This window comes from Podospora pseudocomata (assembly GCF_035222375.1).
Source record: "Podospora pseudocomata strain CBS 415.72m chromosome 1 map unlocalized CBS415.72m_1, whole genome shotgun sequence".
Taxonomy (NCBI): domain Eukaryota; kingdom Fungi; phylum Ascomycota; class Sordariomycetes; order Sordariales; family Podosporaceae; genus Podospora; species Podospora pseudocomata.
This window is the reverse complement of record NW_026946363.1, coordinates 1,860,585-1,875,315: the sequence shown is the minus strand read 5'-3', so window position 1 is coordinate 1,875,315 and position 14,731 is coordinate 1,860,585. Positions and strand designations below refer to the sequence as shown.

The following is a 14,731-nucleotide window of genomic DNA, read 5'->3' as shown; positions in this document are numbered from 1 at the left end:
TCATGCAAAAAAAAAAAAAAAAAAAAAAAAAAAAATCATTCCTTGGGAAGCAAATCCTCTGTCAACACCCCCCGACTCGAAATCCGACTCGAGCTGCTCCCCACCACCGTCTGGCTGTCCCCGTCCACATCAGGATCATACTCGTCCCTCTCCAAGTCCCTCGCCCCTTTCCCAGCCCTTGGCGTCCTCTGCCCTTCCTCTTCTTCACTCTCACTATCCTCACTATCCTCACTCGCAACCGACCCATCCACCCCCTCCTCCTGATCAACCTCATCATACCCCTTACCCTCCACCTCCCCTTTGCCCTCCTGCTTCTTGATGTAACTATCAATGATATAATACTGCATCGCGTTCATGATGAGCGGGAACAGCATCATGACAAAGACAATCTGCAGCCTCTCGTTGCCCTCGGTCCACTTGAGCGCCCAATCCCCCAGCTCCGAGATCCAGGGAAAAATCATAAAAATGACCAAAACAACAAGTTTCATGCCCATCAAGCCGCAAAAGTAAATAAACGACTGCTTCAACCACCACCACGCGTTGGGGGGCGAGCCGTAGTGCCCAGACTGAACCGACTCCGGGGGTTGGCCCAGCGGGGTGTAAGTGACCAAAGTGGTGGTTATTCTGACGATGAGAATTAAAATTGGGATGCCGAGGGTTGTCTGGCCGTGTTAGTATTTGGTTGTGGAAGATCTAAGGGGAGGGTAGGGGGAGCCTACATCAATAGCCAAGTTTAAAAGGTAAAAAGAGCACGGGTTCGGTACATATTCGTCTACCGTCGTTGTCGTCGTTGCTGTCCGTTTAAGAAGCATCAAGACCCCTCTCCTCGCCGCCTCGGACACCGTTGCCGGGGGAGCAATGGTCGTGATGTTGAACCTCCCGCTCGTGAGCAGAGACATGAACACGTTTGCGCCGTGGACTAGCACGCTCCCAAAGACCTGCTTTGAGGCGTCAAAAAACCAGATTTTGACCGGTCGCTGGGGGCGCTCGCGCCATCTTTTGTAGACGAGGGAGAGGAGGGCCAGGCCGCCGAGGGCGAGCTGGACTAGGATGGCGAAGGGGCCTAGGAGGCGGCATTCTGTGGGGTTTTCCGAGGGGGAGAAGGGGGTGCCGGTTGCGGTTGGGCTTGATATTGGGGAGAGGGTGGGAGTCATGGTGACGGAGATGAGGACTCCTGCTTCCGCCGTCGCGGGTTGTTGAGCTCCTTGCGGGTGGTCGTTGAACGACGGTGGTGGATGGGGTAGATTTGTTGGATCTACCGCTGCTGCTGCTGCTGCTGCCGCGAGAGACGTTGCGACATTGGGGATGGCGACGGCGATGGTGTTCTCGAGCGCGGGGATGACAACGGGATCGAGGTGTTGACGAACAGCGAGGTGAACGTTGTTGTTGGACAAGGCGGCTGCGGTGGCGGGAGGCAACATTTACGATTGGTGTAGATGCTGTCCGGGGCTAAGAGCTGACCACCTCATCAAGCGTTTGGCGTTGGTTGGGAATTAGAACGGAGACTATTTTCCGGGATAAAAAGGTTTTGATAATAACAACACAGCAGCTAGGCTCGATCGCTCTTGGATTTGTGTGGCTTATTCTTCTCTGGTAGGTGCCTGGTGACGGTTCTTCGTGGTGGTTTAGTGCGCGTCTTGTGACTGGAGTGATGTAATGCAGTGGATTGTGTGGACGGTGTGCGTTGGGGTATCACGACAGCAAACTGCAAGGTAGCTTTAAAAGACTCAAGAGAGGAGAAGAACAGAAGAGATGGAAAACGACGAAACAAAACTATAAGACGGAGTCGGAGTCACGGTTGTATTGTAAACGTAACTGCCTGGGTTCTCCTGGAACATAGCACGACGGCGCAAAGCAGAGAGGCCACAACTTGAGACACTGCTGCCCCATTGGCCATGGCACCGTTGGCCCTATCGCTCGCACTCTCTCAGCGGTCGCAGAGGTTCCCCACAGCCCCCCGCCAGACTGACGGCCCCACTACGGCTGGGCGTTCATGGCGGTTCCAGAATTGCTGGGCAGTGTGGAGTGTGCCGGCTGCTGGCTGTTGTCTGCCGGCAAAAGTCAACTTCGGCCCGGTTCTGGAAACAATCTGATAGCGAGTTGAATCCACTTCCAGTTAGAGACTCCGCCTCCGGATTCGGATATCTACAGTACCTTATGTGCTTATGTAGAATGCTATGAGCAGTGTGTACGGCACGGTATATTGCATGTACTACATGCCATGCATATTCATAGGCGAGCAAGCGAGGCGAGACAACATACATACATACATACATACATCCACACGTAGCTAGGCTAACTTGCATCATATCAACATGGTGTCGTTTGGAAAATAAATCAAACATGAGCAGTTAAATGACAGACAAAACAAAAGACCGAAAACGACTGTTGGAAAAGCATCGCAATTCTCTCTGTAGCCCAACGCTATGTCAGAGTCCCGGTGATCAGTTTGCGCCCCGATTCAGTATGGATATCAGCAACAACAGCAAACCCTGAGATGAAAAGAAGGGCATTGAAATCTGCGCCTGATAACCTTTGTTCGCGCCGAAAGAACCTATGAAGACCAAACACCCCGAATCGGCAAAAACATTCCCCATATTCCCCCAGCCACACAACCCGACTGGAAAAGGAACGCGCCTAAAGAAATCCCCGATGTAAATGTTGCAAGTTTGCTGTTTTTTTTTTTGGAGAGTTGAGAGGGCAGGTAAAGCAAGGATGGGTTTGCTTGCTGGCTACGTTGCAGTGTTGAACGCAGCCTTTGGTACACTTATGCCGTACAAGTGATGATGTGGTGGGTAATGATATCGAAGCTAGGCGCACTCCGGAACGGTGGGAAGAAGCTTGCGCACGAAGTGCGGCATCTTTCGTGCGTGCATGGCGATATCGGGCCTGCCCCTCTTGAGGATTGACCTCGGCGTCTTTGAAGTTGGCGTCCTGGGCGCCGAAGCCGCCTTGCTGGGGGAGGAGGGAGATGTCGGAGAAGACGGGCCTCCAGACTGTCGGTTTCGACTCTGAAAGCTGTCCGCAGGCCCGTCTAACTGTCAATCTATACCATGTTGCCGCTTGAGGCGTTCGAGATTCTCCTTGCGGATGTCCAAATCCTCTTTTGACCTGACCATCTTGTCGGGCTGGTGGTATAATACTGTGTCACTGGTTAGTACGACCGTCACAAGCATAAGCACTCCTTCAAAACATACCAACGAGATAACGGTTCTGAAAGTTGTAGCCGTTCAGTTTGTCGCAGGCCTGCTTCGCATCCATAACATCTTCGTAGACAACGAAGGCGGTGCCCTTGGTGTTGCTCGCAATGCCCTGGCGGACCTGGCGAATGGGCCCGTACTTGCCGAAGAGATCGAACAGCTCCTCAGGAGTGACGTTGTAGCTAGTCCGGGGTTAGTCGGGGTTGCGACGGCGATAAAGACACATTCGATCGGTGGAAGATACATACCTTAGATTCTTGACGAACAAAGCTCTAGCCATGGACTCTATGGTTAGCCAATTTTTCTAAAAATGATCTTTGATGGTGGAAACGATGATGGGAAATGGTGGTAATGGTGGACAGTCACCCCCAGATGGGTGGCCGTTGAACTGGTTGTCGGGCCTGGTGGAGAAGGCGACCAGAAAGGCAGCGAGATTGTTGAAAGAACGAGACAGCAGTGCAGCAACTTGCAGCACTTGTTGCGTCTTCTCGACTCACCGATTAACCTCCGGGCCAAGTTTGTTGGCGCGACTCATATCTCGATGTCGATTTACTGATGCTCGACACGGGTTTTCTCTCGATGGGGGTGGATTTCGTCAATGGGTTCGCGGATTCGCGGTGAGTTGTTGCGAGGCGTTGAGGCTCCAAGCGAACGGGTTGACGCGGGAGTGATGAGGGAGAGAAGTTCGAAAGTTGGAGGACAGGCCGGGTGGGGCGGTGCTGGTTTAAGCCTAGCCCCCACGTGATGGTCGTAATTGCAGTGGACTGCCAGCATCGCTCGATAACACCATCAAAGGAGCCATCCCGATCAATGATCACCCTACGCAATGGCAAGCCCAATAGCTCCTTCCTGGAACCATCTACCACCGCCTATACACGTGTCTGCTTTCGATAAGCTTTCAACTGTCGCCTTGGTGAATGACATTCGATATCCCATGCCTACCATCAGGCATCAGAACCAAGTTGCTTGGCACTCTGCACTCTTTTGGGTCGTGCATCTTGTAGCGACCATGTCATCCAAACTCGGGGTCCACTAATATCATTGATTAGCAGGTCAGATGCGTAGGTTTTTGGGGGTGGCCCTGCTTTTGCCCTGGCATAAGGAAAACTTCAGCCAGGAACTATCCATTGGGTGGGAGGTTCTTTGAAGGGGGAAATGACTTGGTTCAACGCCAGCTTCCCCCTTTCTTCACCGTACTAAGTCACTGTGGCATTGTGTGAAGTGTCTCGATTTATCTGGGCTCTGAGTGGGTGGGGGGTTGCTCGCTACAACAAGCCAGGGCCAGCACCTAGCAGCAATTAATAAATCGACCACCAAAATTCTGCCCAGCAACAAATGCCATTTCACCACAGCAGCGCACTTTGCACTTTACGCGACTCCCATCGGATCTGCACAGCAAAGCGTCAGCGCACCCGACGGAGGAAGGCGGATCCTGGAAGCTTAGAACCATCTTCGCCTCCACTCTCCCACCCCCATTCAACTCAACTTCGCTCCTTGTTCCATTTTCTTCGATGAGATTATTCCGACTTTAATGAGCTTGCCATTTGCCATTTTCTGCCGCCCTGCCGCCACACCTCCTTCGCCTCCACCAGCAACAGCAAGCGTATTTAATGGCCAAGGGGAACAACAACATGCCGTCCATCGCCCAAGAAACCACCAACACCTCGTCCCCCTCCTCTGTCCCGTGCAAGAAGCGGAGACGAGACGACGATCGCGATAACAGCACCCAGCAATTCACATTGTACGCGAGTCTTCTCGCGAACTCCACCGCTGCCGCCGCTGCCACTAACCATGCTGTCTACAGCTCCCACCACCACCACAACATCTACCCAGACAACTACCACCACTACCACCATGGCAGCAGCAGCAGCAGCAGCAGCAACCTATCCCCCCTGGCAACCACCACCAGGAAAATGATCCCCCTTTCTTCCAAACGCCAACGAATGACCTCAGTCGACATTGAACTTGACCCCAAAAGACAACACGATATCACCAGTAAATTCCACCAAAAAGAAGAGGAAACACTCCCAGCAAAACCCCGACCACACCTAGTCAGCAAAACCTCCCTCCTAACCCCCTGCCACATCTGCTCCCGCAAACCAACCAAGAAATCCGACCTGGACAGCTTCGCCGATTGTCAAGGATGTGGTCAGCGGACGTGCTACGTGTGCATAAGGGAGTGTCTTGGTTGGAGTCCACCGTCCCAGCAACCACCAACACCACTATCATTACAGACAGAGCCGTCGTTTACAATGATTGATGTTGATTCTGCTGAGGAGCAACAACCACCACCACCAGTAGAAAGTGGAGGCTGGACAACAAAAGGGGGTGGGGCTGGGCACAGGAAGATGGTCTGCAGCAGGTGTTGCGTTGAAAGGGGCCAGGATGGGGATGTGGTTTGTTTGGGGTGTTTACCATTTGTGGACGGTTGAAAGGGGGAAAATATGGTATCGGAGGAAACATAAAAGGCAAGAATCTTGGGCGTTTCTGACAGGGGGATATATTCTGGTTTTGGGTTCGGTACCTAATGAGGGATGGGGGCTAGGAAGGAGGCGAGTGCTGGATTATCACCACCGACGAGGAGGATCAACCTCCCAGAACGACGAAAAACCACCTTCCAACAACAAGGATGTTGATGTGGTAGAGAAGCGTGTATCTGGACAAATGTTCCCTTTGGGATGTTTACTGGGTGACATTGGAGGACACGGCAAGAAACGACACTACCCCCTCCGGCGACAAACATCCCAATATCAGGCTTATAGAAGCACGCAAAGTTGGTCCCAGCCCAGGAGGACAAACAGGCCCTGTCCGGGGAGGAGGGCATATTGTTGAGGAAATTGTACATAATAATGGCTGGAAAATACCCACACAACAAGGGGAAACGAACGGTCCATGTGTAGGAGGAGGTTTGATTAGGAATGGAGACTTGTTTGGGCAGCAAAGGAACCTGCCCCCAAAGCGGACCAGCAGCAGCAGCATGTGAGGGTAGATTATGATACATAGTTCTTTTCACTTGTTATGACTTTGTACATAGTCAAGAGGTGGGAAACGCATGATGAGCATAGCAACGGGAGGAAAGCATTGCGTGTGGGTTTAGCGTTTTCACGACATCAGCGTAGAGGTATAAATGGCAGGCAACAAATTGAAGCTAACATATAGCCACAAACATTTCAATACACCACTAGACTTCAAACATGTTCATAATCTTCGCTTGTTTATTGTCTTCAACTCCTACTTCATCCCCCACCCTACTCTAAGTCAACTTTCTCAGGTAAATTACTAACCTTTCTAGTCATACACAACCCGAAAACACACACAACGTCCCTGCTCCCCATAACAAACCCCTTAACCTCTTAGTTATACTGCGCATAAGCCGCAGTAGAGTTAAACTTGTGGTTACCCTTGATCACCTTGTCCACCGCATCCAAGAAGTCCTTCTCGGTCGCCACCTTCCTCCTCGCGCGGATAGCAAACATGCCCGCCTCCGTGCACACACTGCGCAGCTCAGCACCCGTAGCATTGGGGCACAACCGCGAGATGAGTTCCCATCTGATGTCCCTCTCCACCGACATGCTCTTGGCGTGAATCCTCAGAATGTTGGCCCGGCCCTCGAGATCGGGAAGAGCGAACTCAATCTTGCGGTCGATACGACCCGGTCTCATAAGAGCAGGGTCGAGAGTCGAAGGTCTGTTGGTGGCAAACATGACTTTGATGTTGCCTCTAGCGTCGAAACCGTCCAGTTGAGTAATGAGCTCCAGCATGGTTCTCTGGACTTCATTGTCACCGCCCGCACCGTCATCAAAACGAGCACCACCAATGGCGTCAATCTCGTCAAAGAAGATAATGCAGGCCTTCTTCGTCCGCGCCATCTCAAACAGCTCACGCACCATCCTGGCACCCTCACCAACGTACTTTTGAACCAACTCGGATCCAATCACACGGATGAAGGTGGCGTCTGTTCGGTTGGCTACCGCACGAGCGCAGAGGGTCTTGCCGGTACCGGGAGGGCCGTAAAGAAGGGCACCCTTGGGGGGGTCAATGCCCAAGTTGCCGAACCGTTCGGGCGAAAGCAGGGGCATCTCGACAACCTCGCGGAGCTTTTCTACCTGCTCCTTGCAACCACCAACATCGCCGTATGTAACATCGGGCTTCTCTTCGACCGTCATCATGGTGACACTGGCGTCGATCTTGGGCGGCAGTGGGAGAAGGATCTGGTACTTGTTTCTGTCGACACCAACCCGCATTCCCTCTTCGATATCCGTTGGACTGACGCGCTCGCCGAGATTCACGACAAACTTTGCTATCTGCTTGACGTTGATGACATATTTCGACTTCGCCTCGTCCTTGTCGTCCTGAATAATCTTGGTGCATCTCGCTACCTGAAGAGGTTGCTCCTCGGACATTCGTTGACGATCGGCGGCGATATCCCAAAGGTGAGGTGGTGCGAGACCGGTATCTGATTCCTGTATAGAGACAACATGTATAAGTTTCTGGGTCCGCTAGACGCAAGTGCACCGCTGCCTACCTTGACACCAATCTTGTCATCCACGCTCTGCTGCTTCTCCTTTATTTGCTGCTCTAGCTTCTTGATGGCGGAACCATATGGCGCGGCGCCATAGGTCTTGAGAACCTGGATATCTCTTTGCGGATGTTAGCTCAAGTTGCGCATCGGTGTTGGTGGGTCGAGGGCAACGGACTCATCGGTGAGGGGCGTGATCTTCTTCTCTTCTATCTCGTCATCGCCGAATTTCTTTTGGTACTTTTCCCAGTTGGCACCTGTGGCAGAAGGCTAAAGTAGAGAGAAGTTAGCATTTCTAAAGTGCTGGCAGCGGGTGGTGGCGACGAGTGGGAACTCGAGCGACGACTGGGTCAATGGACATGCGTACCATGATGATGGCTGTCGATGGGTAAGCTGCTGGATTTCTGGAATGTTTTGTGTTTGGAAATCGGAGAGAGTGCACCGGACAAAACTAGTTGAAGTCGCTTATTACTTGGGACCAGGAGCGATTCCTCGGTGCAGAATAGTCGTCAAGTGGTTGTGTGGTGGTTGTGTGGTGGTTGTGTGGTGGTTGGGTGATGATGGGAGAGGGAAAGTCGCCATGGATTCAACGAACGCAGAGGAAGCAACACCAAGCAGCAGTTCCGTAATCCATGCTGCCTTGGGCCCGCCCAGAGCTCCCCCGGCTGCGAGGCTGAAAGGGGCCTAGTCCCATTACAGCTAGCGCGGTGGAACTGGGTGTTCCCCGGCTGCCGTGTGAACGCCCGGGCCACCTCCCCCCAAGGAAACAGTGGGGGAAGCTGCTGGCGGCGGGAAGAACTCCAGCACCCGACAGGAAAAATTCCCGTCCCACCTTTGAAGCGTAGCCTGGGGAGAAGGAGCTGCCTACAAGCAAACAGAGGGGCACTAATAAGTTATCGCAACACCACCATCACCACCACCGCCAAACTGCACAACCCTTGACCGCCTCGACCGAGTACCCCCCCCTCGGTCCAACCTTCATATCTACAAAATGGCTGCCGTAGCACCAGCCGCCGCTGGTCCCAGCAATGCCACCTTCAGGGTATGTACCCAACTGCCAGCCCCTATTTGCAGGGCTCCGTCGAGTCGCGCTGGAGCTCTGGCTGACCCCCGCCATAGGACAAGGAGAAGCCGTTGGCCGTCCGTTCCGCCAACATCGTAGCCGCCAGAGGTATGCCTCTAATTATATACAACAGTACTATACGTCGGTGTCTTCCAGGTCTAACTATTCGTAGCTCTTGCCGATGCCGTCCGGACATCGCTGGGCCCAAGGGGCATGGACAAGATGATCCGCAGTGGAAAGGGGGAGACCATCATCACCAACGATGGCAGCACAATGTTGAAGAGCATGGCCGTCATGCATCCCACAGCCAAGATGCTTGTCCAACTTTCCAACGCCCAAGATGTCGAAGCCGGTGACGGAACCACCTCAGTCGTCGTTATCTGCGGCAGCTTGTTGGGCGCCGCCGACCGCCTTCTCGCCAAGGGCATCCACCCCTCCGTCATCTCAGAGTCTTTCCAAAGAGCCGCCGCCGCCGCGGTCAAGGTCTTGCATGAGATGTCACAACCTATCGCCCTTACCGACACCTCCTCCCTCCTTCAAGCCGCCAACACCTCGCTGTCCTCCAAGATTGTGTCCCAATACTCCAACCTCCTCGGCCCAATGGCCGTCAACGCTGTTACCAAGACGATCGACCTTAAGACGGCAGATAACGTCGACCTGAGGAATATTCGCATTATCAAGAAGGTCGGCGGGACGATAGAAGACAGCGAGTTGGTGGACGGTTTGGTTCTCACACAGCCAGTGATCAAGAGCGCGGGAGGGCCCATAAGGATGGAGAAGGCCAAGATCGGTCTTATTCAGTTCCAGCTCAGCCCTCCTAAGCCTGATGTATGCTCTATGACTATGCTTTCCTACCTGGGACTACGTTAGCTAATCACTGCAACAGATGGAAAACACCATCCAGGTCAACGACTACAGACAAATGGACAAGATCGTCAAGGAGGAGCGCATGTACCTCCTCAACATGGTCAAGAAGATCAAGAAGGCCAAGTGCAACGTTCTCTTCATTCAAAAGTCTATCCTCCGCGACGCCGTCAACGACCTCTCCCTCCACTTCCTTCAGCGCCTCGGCATCCTCGTCGTCAAGGACATTGAGCGTGACGAAGTCGAGTTCATCTGCAAGTCCACCGGCTGCAAGCCCATCGCCGACATTGACAGCTTCACTGAGGACAAGCTTGGCTCCGCTGACCTTGTTGAGGAGGTTCAGTCCTCTGGCAGCAAGATGGTCAAGGTCACCGGCTGCAAGTCGACCGGCAAGACCATCTCAGTCGTCGTCCGCGGCGCCAACGCTCTCATCCTCGACGAGGCTGAGCGCTCCCTCCACGATGCCCTCTGCGTCGTCCGCTGCCTCGTCAAGAAGAAGGCTCTCATCGCCGGTGGCGGTGCCGCCGAAATTGAAATTGCCGCCCAGCTCAACAAGCAAGCACGTGCCTTGACCGGCACCGAGGCCATCTGCTGGAAGGCCTTTGCCGACGCTATGGAGGTTATTCCCACTACTCTTGCGGAGAACGCCGGGTTGAACAGCATCAAGGTTGTGACTGCCCTGCGCCATAAGCACGAGATGGGCGAGAAAAATGCTGGCGTCAGTATCAAGAGCGGGGGTGTCAACTCGGATATTTCAAAGGAGAATGTGCTGCAGCCATTGTTGGTGAGCACGAGCGCGATTGAGTTGGCGGCGGAGACGGTGAAGATGATTTTGCGGATTGATGATATCGCCTTGAGCAGGTAGACTACATTAACTTTTGTGACAGAAAGGGTTAAAAAATCATAATGAAAAATGGAATATACAATGTTTGCTTGGGGGGATAGATACCCTGGGCAATGAATATATGTGTAGCTCTGCTATGTGGGATAAAAGTGTGTGATAAGAGTGCCTCGGGCTATGAAGGATGCCATCGTGTTAATCATCTTATCTGATGAACTTGCCAGGATTGTGAGAAGTTTACTGTGTATTTGTTATGTAGTCATAGCGGAGGGAGCTCCTCAAATACCTTGATGTATGTATCGTTATGTACCCTCACTTCAATTGACATGGAAAGAATATAGTCATCAAGCACAATAGCGACAAGTGCAGAGAGAGGGCTAGGCGTGGTCCTGTCCAGAGATGCGACCCAAGTGAACTGCCGCGGTTAGGTACAATAAAAGGTCATTGGGAATTTGGGTGCAGACATGACACCACCATGTAGTGTAACCCCTTGTTAGCGTTATGGCAGAAGCAACATTTGCAATCTAAACTGTCACTCGCGCTCAGGTCTTGCCTACCTATTCTCATGTAAAGCGGGACGTACTGAATTTCAAGGACCACCACATCTGCGTCTGATACATCAAGAGCCGAAATAAGGCAACAGTGAGTGTAGAAGAAGGGGGTTTTGCTGTGGTGCGCAAAACCATGATACCGCCTCATTCATTCAAACCCGATTCTGCGGGTTGAGGGTAGGTTGCCGGGGGGGGTTAACGTTAATTGTTTACTTCCAAAAAGGAGGGGGGGTCAAAGCCAAGCATTCAGTCCCCAACATCATAGACCTCACAACCAACAACATCAAGTCATGAACTACTTCTACCCCAAACATAATCTAGTCACTCAGCACATGATGTTGACAATGCCAATTTTGTAATATTTAATGAGATAAAAAAACAACAACACACAAAACTAAACCTCCAACTGCACACCTGAATAACCCCCCCGCCCCTTATTCGCCAATTTTCGCCTCAAGACAAATTAAGAAACCCAGATCAAAAAGACGACTAGTAGTAGAGAGAAACCAGCCAAAAAGAAGAAAGAGGGTGCTTCCCTAATGGTACACGACAAAAAAACTTCTCAAAACGCAATAAAAAAACTGTGAGGGGGTGATGAATGACGACGTACGATATGATATTGTGCAGTGATAGGAATGAAACTCGGGTAGTTTGAAAAGAGAAAAAAACACGCAGAATAATTTGAAAAATGAGCTGAAACGCAAACTGAAACGAAAGCAAAAAAAAAAAAAAAAAAAAAAAAAAAAAAAAAAAAAAAAAAAAAAACCCCCCTTCCCTTTAAACCTTGGTTTCTGGTCGAGCTAGCCTCGGTGTGAAAAACAACACTTCATGCCCACAACAAAACTGCAAGCGGAGGGGGAGGAGCTTAGGGGTGATGCCGAAGAGAAAATCACCTTTTCTCAGTAGTTGAGCTCCCCACCGCCACCACCGGACACCTGATCCAGGTCTTCGTAGCTCTTGAGGGTGCGCCCCTGGACAGCCTCACGCGGACCGGTGGTAGTAACACCGCCGTCACCCCATCTGTTACTTGGGCCTCCACGACCACGACCTCCTGGTGGGCCTCCAGCACCCTCGGGACCGCCATAGGGTCGATTACCACCGCGGCGTTCATACGGGTGTGATCGGCTCTGAGGACGGTTGCCCCCCTGAGGGCCACCCCGTCGAATAGGACCGCCACCACGATCATCGCCGCCTCCGTGCTGCCAACCAGCCGCATTCATGTTGCCAGCACCGCCCATCATGTTGAGCAGAGGCATGGCTGGGAAGGTCCCAAAGTTGAGCATGTTGTTCATGGCGTAGTTCTGGAGATTGAACCCGCGGGGAGTGCCCGTCGGCTGCTGGCCGCCGGACGGAGGGAAGTGCCCGTTGGAGTTGGCATCGGTACGAGAAGGCGCAATATGCGCAGGGTCAATAACGTAGGCATTGACCAGTTCGAACTGTACCCGTTTGTTAGCCACTACCACCGGCATATGAAATCATCGAAAATCTTACCTCTTCCTTGAGCTTATCCAGCCACTCCGGATGACGCTTCTCCACGTGCTTCTTCCAAAAATGCTCCTCCTTGAAGAGCTTTGTACACTCAGGCACTCGGCAGCGCCACTTGTGCTCATCCTCCTGCTTGACATACTTTCCAAGCTCATCGTTGACAGCATCCTCAACCGGTTTGCCACCGAGCTTTCTGAGATCGACAGTTTCCGGTGCAAGGATCTGCTTGATCTTCTCCTCAAAGGTCCTCACCCAGTTGTAGGCGCGTTGGAGCTGTTGCTCCGTCTTGGAGGATGTCTTAAACTTGCGCTCAGCTTCGGGAGCCTCGCCCTCTTCGACGTCTTCCGCTTCCTTACGCTTCTTGGACGGGAAGGGGTCGCCGTTTGCGCTCGCTCGAGCAACAGCTTTGGCAGTGGACGAGAGAGTGCTGCGAGGTCTACGGAGATGGCCACCGGGGCACTTTCTCGTCAACTCATGGATAGAGTCGCTTTCAAACACGCAGAAGAAGCAGAAGTTGAAGGTGCGGCGGAGATATTCGATGGAGAGATCAAGTCGCTTCTTTGCAACTAGCAAGTCGATATCGTCAACTTCATCGTCCACCATACCTTCATCCTCATCTTCTCCATCATCGACCGCTCCCTCCTCTCCCTCCTCAACCTCTGCGTCCATAGCTTCATCGGCATCGAGAGATCGCTCTACCTTTGGCTTTTTGACGGGAGCAGCAGCGACAGCAGGTTGGAGTTGCCCGTTAGCCCGCAACTGTTCGACATGCTCCTCAATATGGAGACTGGCATTGAAATCAGAGCCGAAATCACTTTCGAACTTGTGGATCAAATCTGTGGCCAACTCAAGGTCCTTGTGAATACGCTCGGGAGCAGAGAAGAGATCCCAGAGGGCCTTCTTTCTTGGGTTGGCCGGCGGGTTGTGCACACCAACGTGGCAGATGAAATCACCTCGCTGCTCATCCTTGACAGTCTTGCCGTTGATAGCTTCGAGGGCCTTCTCGGCAGTTGACATGACGGGAGGTTCGATGTCCCCGTCTTCATCTTTGGTGTCCCCATCCTCGGACGCAGGCGCTTCGGAGGCGGGATTGAGCATAATCCAGCCAATACGGTGAAAGCGTTTGCTGGGGTTGGGGTCGCTCAGTGACAACCACTTAAACCCGCCCTCACCTTCTCCGAGATACTCTTTGCAAAACGCCTCCAGATTCTGACGACTAACCGAGGGGGCAATGGTCTTGATGAGTAAGGTTGGCTGGTAAAGACTGTCGTCTCTTACATCGCTACTGACGGGCACCAGGTCACCGACGCCGAGAACCTCGCTAGCAGCGGTGGCTTCACCTTCCTCCTTTTCTACAACTCCACCGGCACCATTGCTCTCACTCTTGGGTATGCCCTCCAACGAAAGTTCATCAAAGACGCCATTGTTGAGGTCCTGCTCCCATTGAGCGTATGCTTCACGCCGGTGCTCTTGCAACTGTTGGCGGAAGGCGTCCCTGATTCCCGGGACGTAGCGCTCCCTGAACCACTGCTCCTCTTTGTGCAGCTTGACGAAATTCTGAGCCATCTTGGCCTGAAGATCTTCCTTGTAGGCGTCATAGGCAACTTGAATCTTGGCCTTTTCCTTGTCTCGCTCCTCCTGGGCTTCGCGGGCACTCCGAACGCGCTCTGGCTCCCGGCGACGACCAGTTCTGAGTCGCTCCTTCTCCTCCTTGATTTTCTCGTTCGCTCTCCACCATTCGCCAAAGTAGGAAAAGCCCACCTGGTAGGGCAGCTTCAAAGGATCTTGAATTGGGTTTGCAAGTGGCATGGGCGCAGCCGCTTCTTGACCTGGGACATAACGGTCGATATTCGCAGGGGGAGAAACCATTCGGCGGCGGTCGTCGCGGTCACCGCGATCTCTGCCACTAGCATAGTCCTCACGGCCACCGCGGCTTCTCGGTTCGTATCGATCAACGGCAGGGGGTGATCTCGACCGACGGCGACTGCGGTCATTCCCTGAGCGCAGCGGGTTAGTCAACGTAAAGACAAAAGTGTCCAGGCAACGTACCTGGAGATCTGCTCCGGTAGAAACTGTCTGATCTGTCCTCCTTGATTCTCGGTTCGTCGCGGCCACTCCAAGCGCGGTCACCCGGAGAGCGGGCCGAATCGCGATAGTAATCCATTGCGGTGAGGTGGATCAATAGCAGATGGATCTTGGTGATGCGCG

At 52.9% G+C, this 14,731-nt stretch overlaps 6 protein-coding genes across 6 annotated transcripts; 2 read left to right on the top strand and 4 right to left on the bottom strand.

Moving 5' to 3' along the window:
* Positions 1 to 35: 35 nt before the first annotated feature.
* On the bottom strand, positions 36 to 1,154 carry QC762_108050 (uncharacterized protein; the record flags this gene model as incomplete). The annotated part of the gene is made up of 2 exons (XM_062885216.1): positions 36 to 662; positions 720 to 1,154. 2 exons carry the CDS (start codon positions 1,152 to 1,154, stop codon positions 36 to 38), a joined length of 1,062 nt encoding a protein of 353 aa, XP_062748166.1.
* Positions 1,155 to 2,334: 1,180 nt separating this feature from the next.
* On the bottom strand, positions 2,335 to 4,794 carry QC762_108040 (uncharacterized protein). The gene is made up of 4 exons (XM_062885215.1): positions 3,698 to 4,794; positions 3,449 to 3,472; positions 3,198 to 3,382; positions 2,335 to 3,142 (listed from the first exon to the last, which is right to left on the bottom strand). The coding sequence occupies exons 1-4, from the start codon at positions 3,733 to 3,735 to the stop codon at positions 3,042 to 3,044; spliced, it is 348 nt and encodes a 115-aa protein (XP_062748165.1). The 5' UTR covers positions 3,736 to 4,794; the 3' UTR covers positions 2,335 to 3,041.
* QC762_108030 (uncharacterized protein) lies at positions 4,028 to 6,385 on the top strand. Its single transcript, XM_062885214.1, has 2 exons — positions 4,028 to 4,941; positions 5,005 to 6,385. Exons 1-2 carry the CDS (start codon positions 4,811 to 4,813, stop codon positions 5,630 to 5,632), a joined length of 759 nt encoding a protein of 252 aa, XP_062748164.1. The 5' UTR covers positions 4,028 to 4,810; the 3' UTR covers positions 5,633 to 6,385.
* A 9-nt stretch (positions 6,386 to 6,394) lies between these two features.
* Positions 6,395 to 8,445, bottom strand: RPT1 (26S proteasome regulatory subunit 7). Its single transcript, XM_062885213.1, has 5 exons — positions 8,263 to 8,445; positions 8,087 to 8,240; positions 7,898 to 7,989; positions 7,726 to 7,840; positions 6,395 to 7,663 (listed from the first exon to the last, which is right to left on the bottom strand). Exons 2-5 carry the CDS (start codon positions 8,087 to 8,089, stop codon positions 6,554 to 6,556), a joined length of 1,320 nt encoding a protein of 439 aa, XP_062748163.1. The 5' UTR covers positions 8,090 to 8,240; positions 8,263 to 8,445; the 3' UTR covers positions 6,395 to 6,553.
* A 101-nt stretch (positions 8,446 to 8,546) lies between these two features.
* Positions 8,547 to 10,570, top strand: CCT4 (T-complex protein 1 subunit delta). The gene is made up of 4 exons (XM_062885212.1): positions 8,547 to 8,761; positions 8,839 to 8,890; positions 8,955 to 9,610; positions 9,669 to 10,570. Exons 1-4 carry the CDS (start codon positions 8,711 to 8,713, stop codon positions 10,509 to 10,511), a joined length of 1,602 nt encoding a protein of 533 aa, XP_062748162.1. The 5' UTR covers positions 8,547 to 8,710; the 3' UTR covers positions 10,512 to 10,570.
* A 965-nt stretch (positions 10,571 to 11,535) lies between these two features.
* QC762_108000 (uncharacterized protein) lies at positions 11,536 to 14,687 on the bottom strand (the record flags this gene model as incomplete). The annotated part of the gene is made up of 4 exons (XM_062885211.1): positions 11,536 to 11,756; positions 11,785 to 12,474; positions 12,530 to 14,520; positions 14,573 to 14,687. The coding sequence occupies 3 exons, from the start codon at positions 14,685 to 14,687 to the stop codon at positions 11,938 to 11,940; spliced, it is 2,643 nt and encodes an 880-aa protein (XP_062748161.1). The 3' UTR covers positions 11,536 to 11,756; positions 11,785 to 11,937.
* Positions 14,688 to 14,731: the final 44 nt, after the last annotated feature.

What these genes read in the sequence shown, in the direction of transcription:
- QC762_108040 (XM_062885215.1), bottom strand. Translation starts at nt 3,735, where the DNA reads ATGAGTCGCGCCAACAAACTTGGCCCGGAGGTTAATCG. An exon ending in CTTGGCCCGGAGGTTAATCG is followed by an intron (nt 3,473 to 3,697) that starts GTGAGTCGAGAA and finishes GTCCATGGCTAG; the next exon opens with AGCTTTGTTCGTCAAGAATC. An exon ending in TCAGAACCGTTATCTCGTTG is followed by an intron (nt 3,143 to 3,197) that starts GTATGTTTTGAA and finishes CCAGTGACACAG; the next exon opens with TATTATACCACCAGCCCGAC.
- QC762_108030 (XM_062885214.1), top strand. Translation starts at nt 4,811, where the DNA reads ATGGCCAAGGGGAACAACAACATGCCGTCCATCGCCCAAGAAACCACC. An exon ending in AGCACCCAGCAATTCACATT is followed by an intron (nt 4,942 to 5,004) that starts GTACGCGAGTCT and finishes TGCTGTCTACAG; the next exon opens with CTCCCACCACCACCACAACA.
- RPT1 (XM_062885213.1), bottom strand. An exon ending in ATCACGCCCCTCACCGATGA is followed by an intron (nt 7,841 to 7,897) that starts GTCCGTTGCCCT and finishes ACATCCGCAAAG; the next exon opens with AGATATCCAGGTTCTCAAGA. An exon ending in ATGACAAGATTGGTGTCAAG is followed by an intron (nt 7,664 to 7,725) that starts GTAGGCAGCGGT and finishes GTCTCTATACAG; the next exon opens with GAATCAGATACCGGTCTCGC.
- CCT4 (XM_062885212.1), top strand. Translation starts at nt 8,711, where the DNA reads ATGGCTGCCGTAGCACCAGCCGCCGCTGGTCCCAGCAATGCCACCTTC. An exon ending in CCAGCAATGCCACCTTCAGG is followed by an intron (nt 8,762 to 8,838) that starts GTATGTACCCAA and finishes CCCCCGCCATAG; the next exon opens with GACAAGGAGAAGCCGTTGGC. An exon ending in TCAGCCCTCCTAAGCCTGAT is followed by an intron (nt 9,611 to 9,668) that starts GTATGCTCTATG and finishes TCACTGCAACAG; the next exon opens with ATGGAAAACACCATCCAGGT.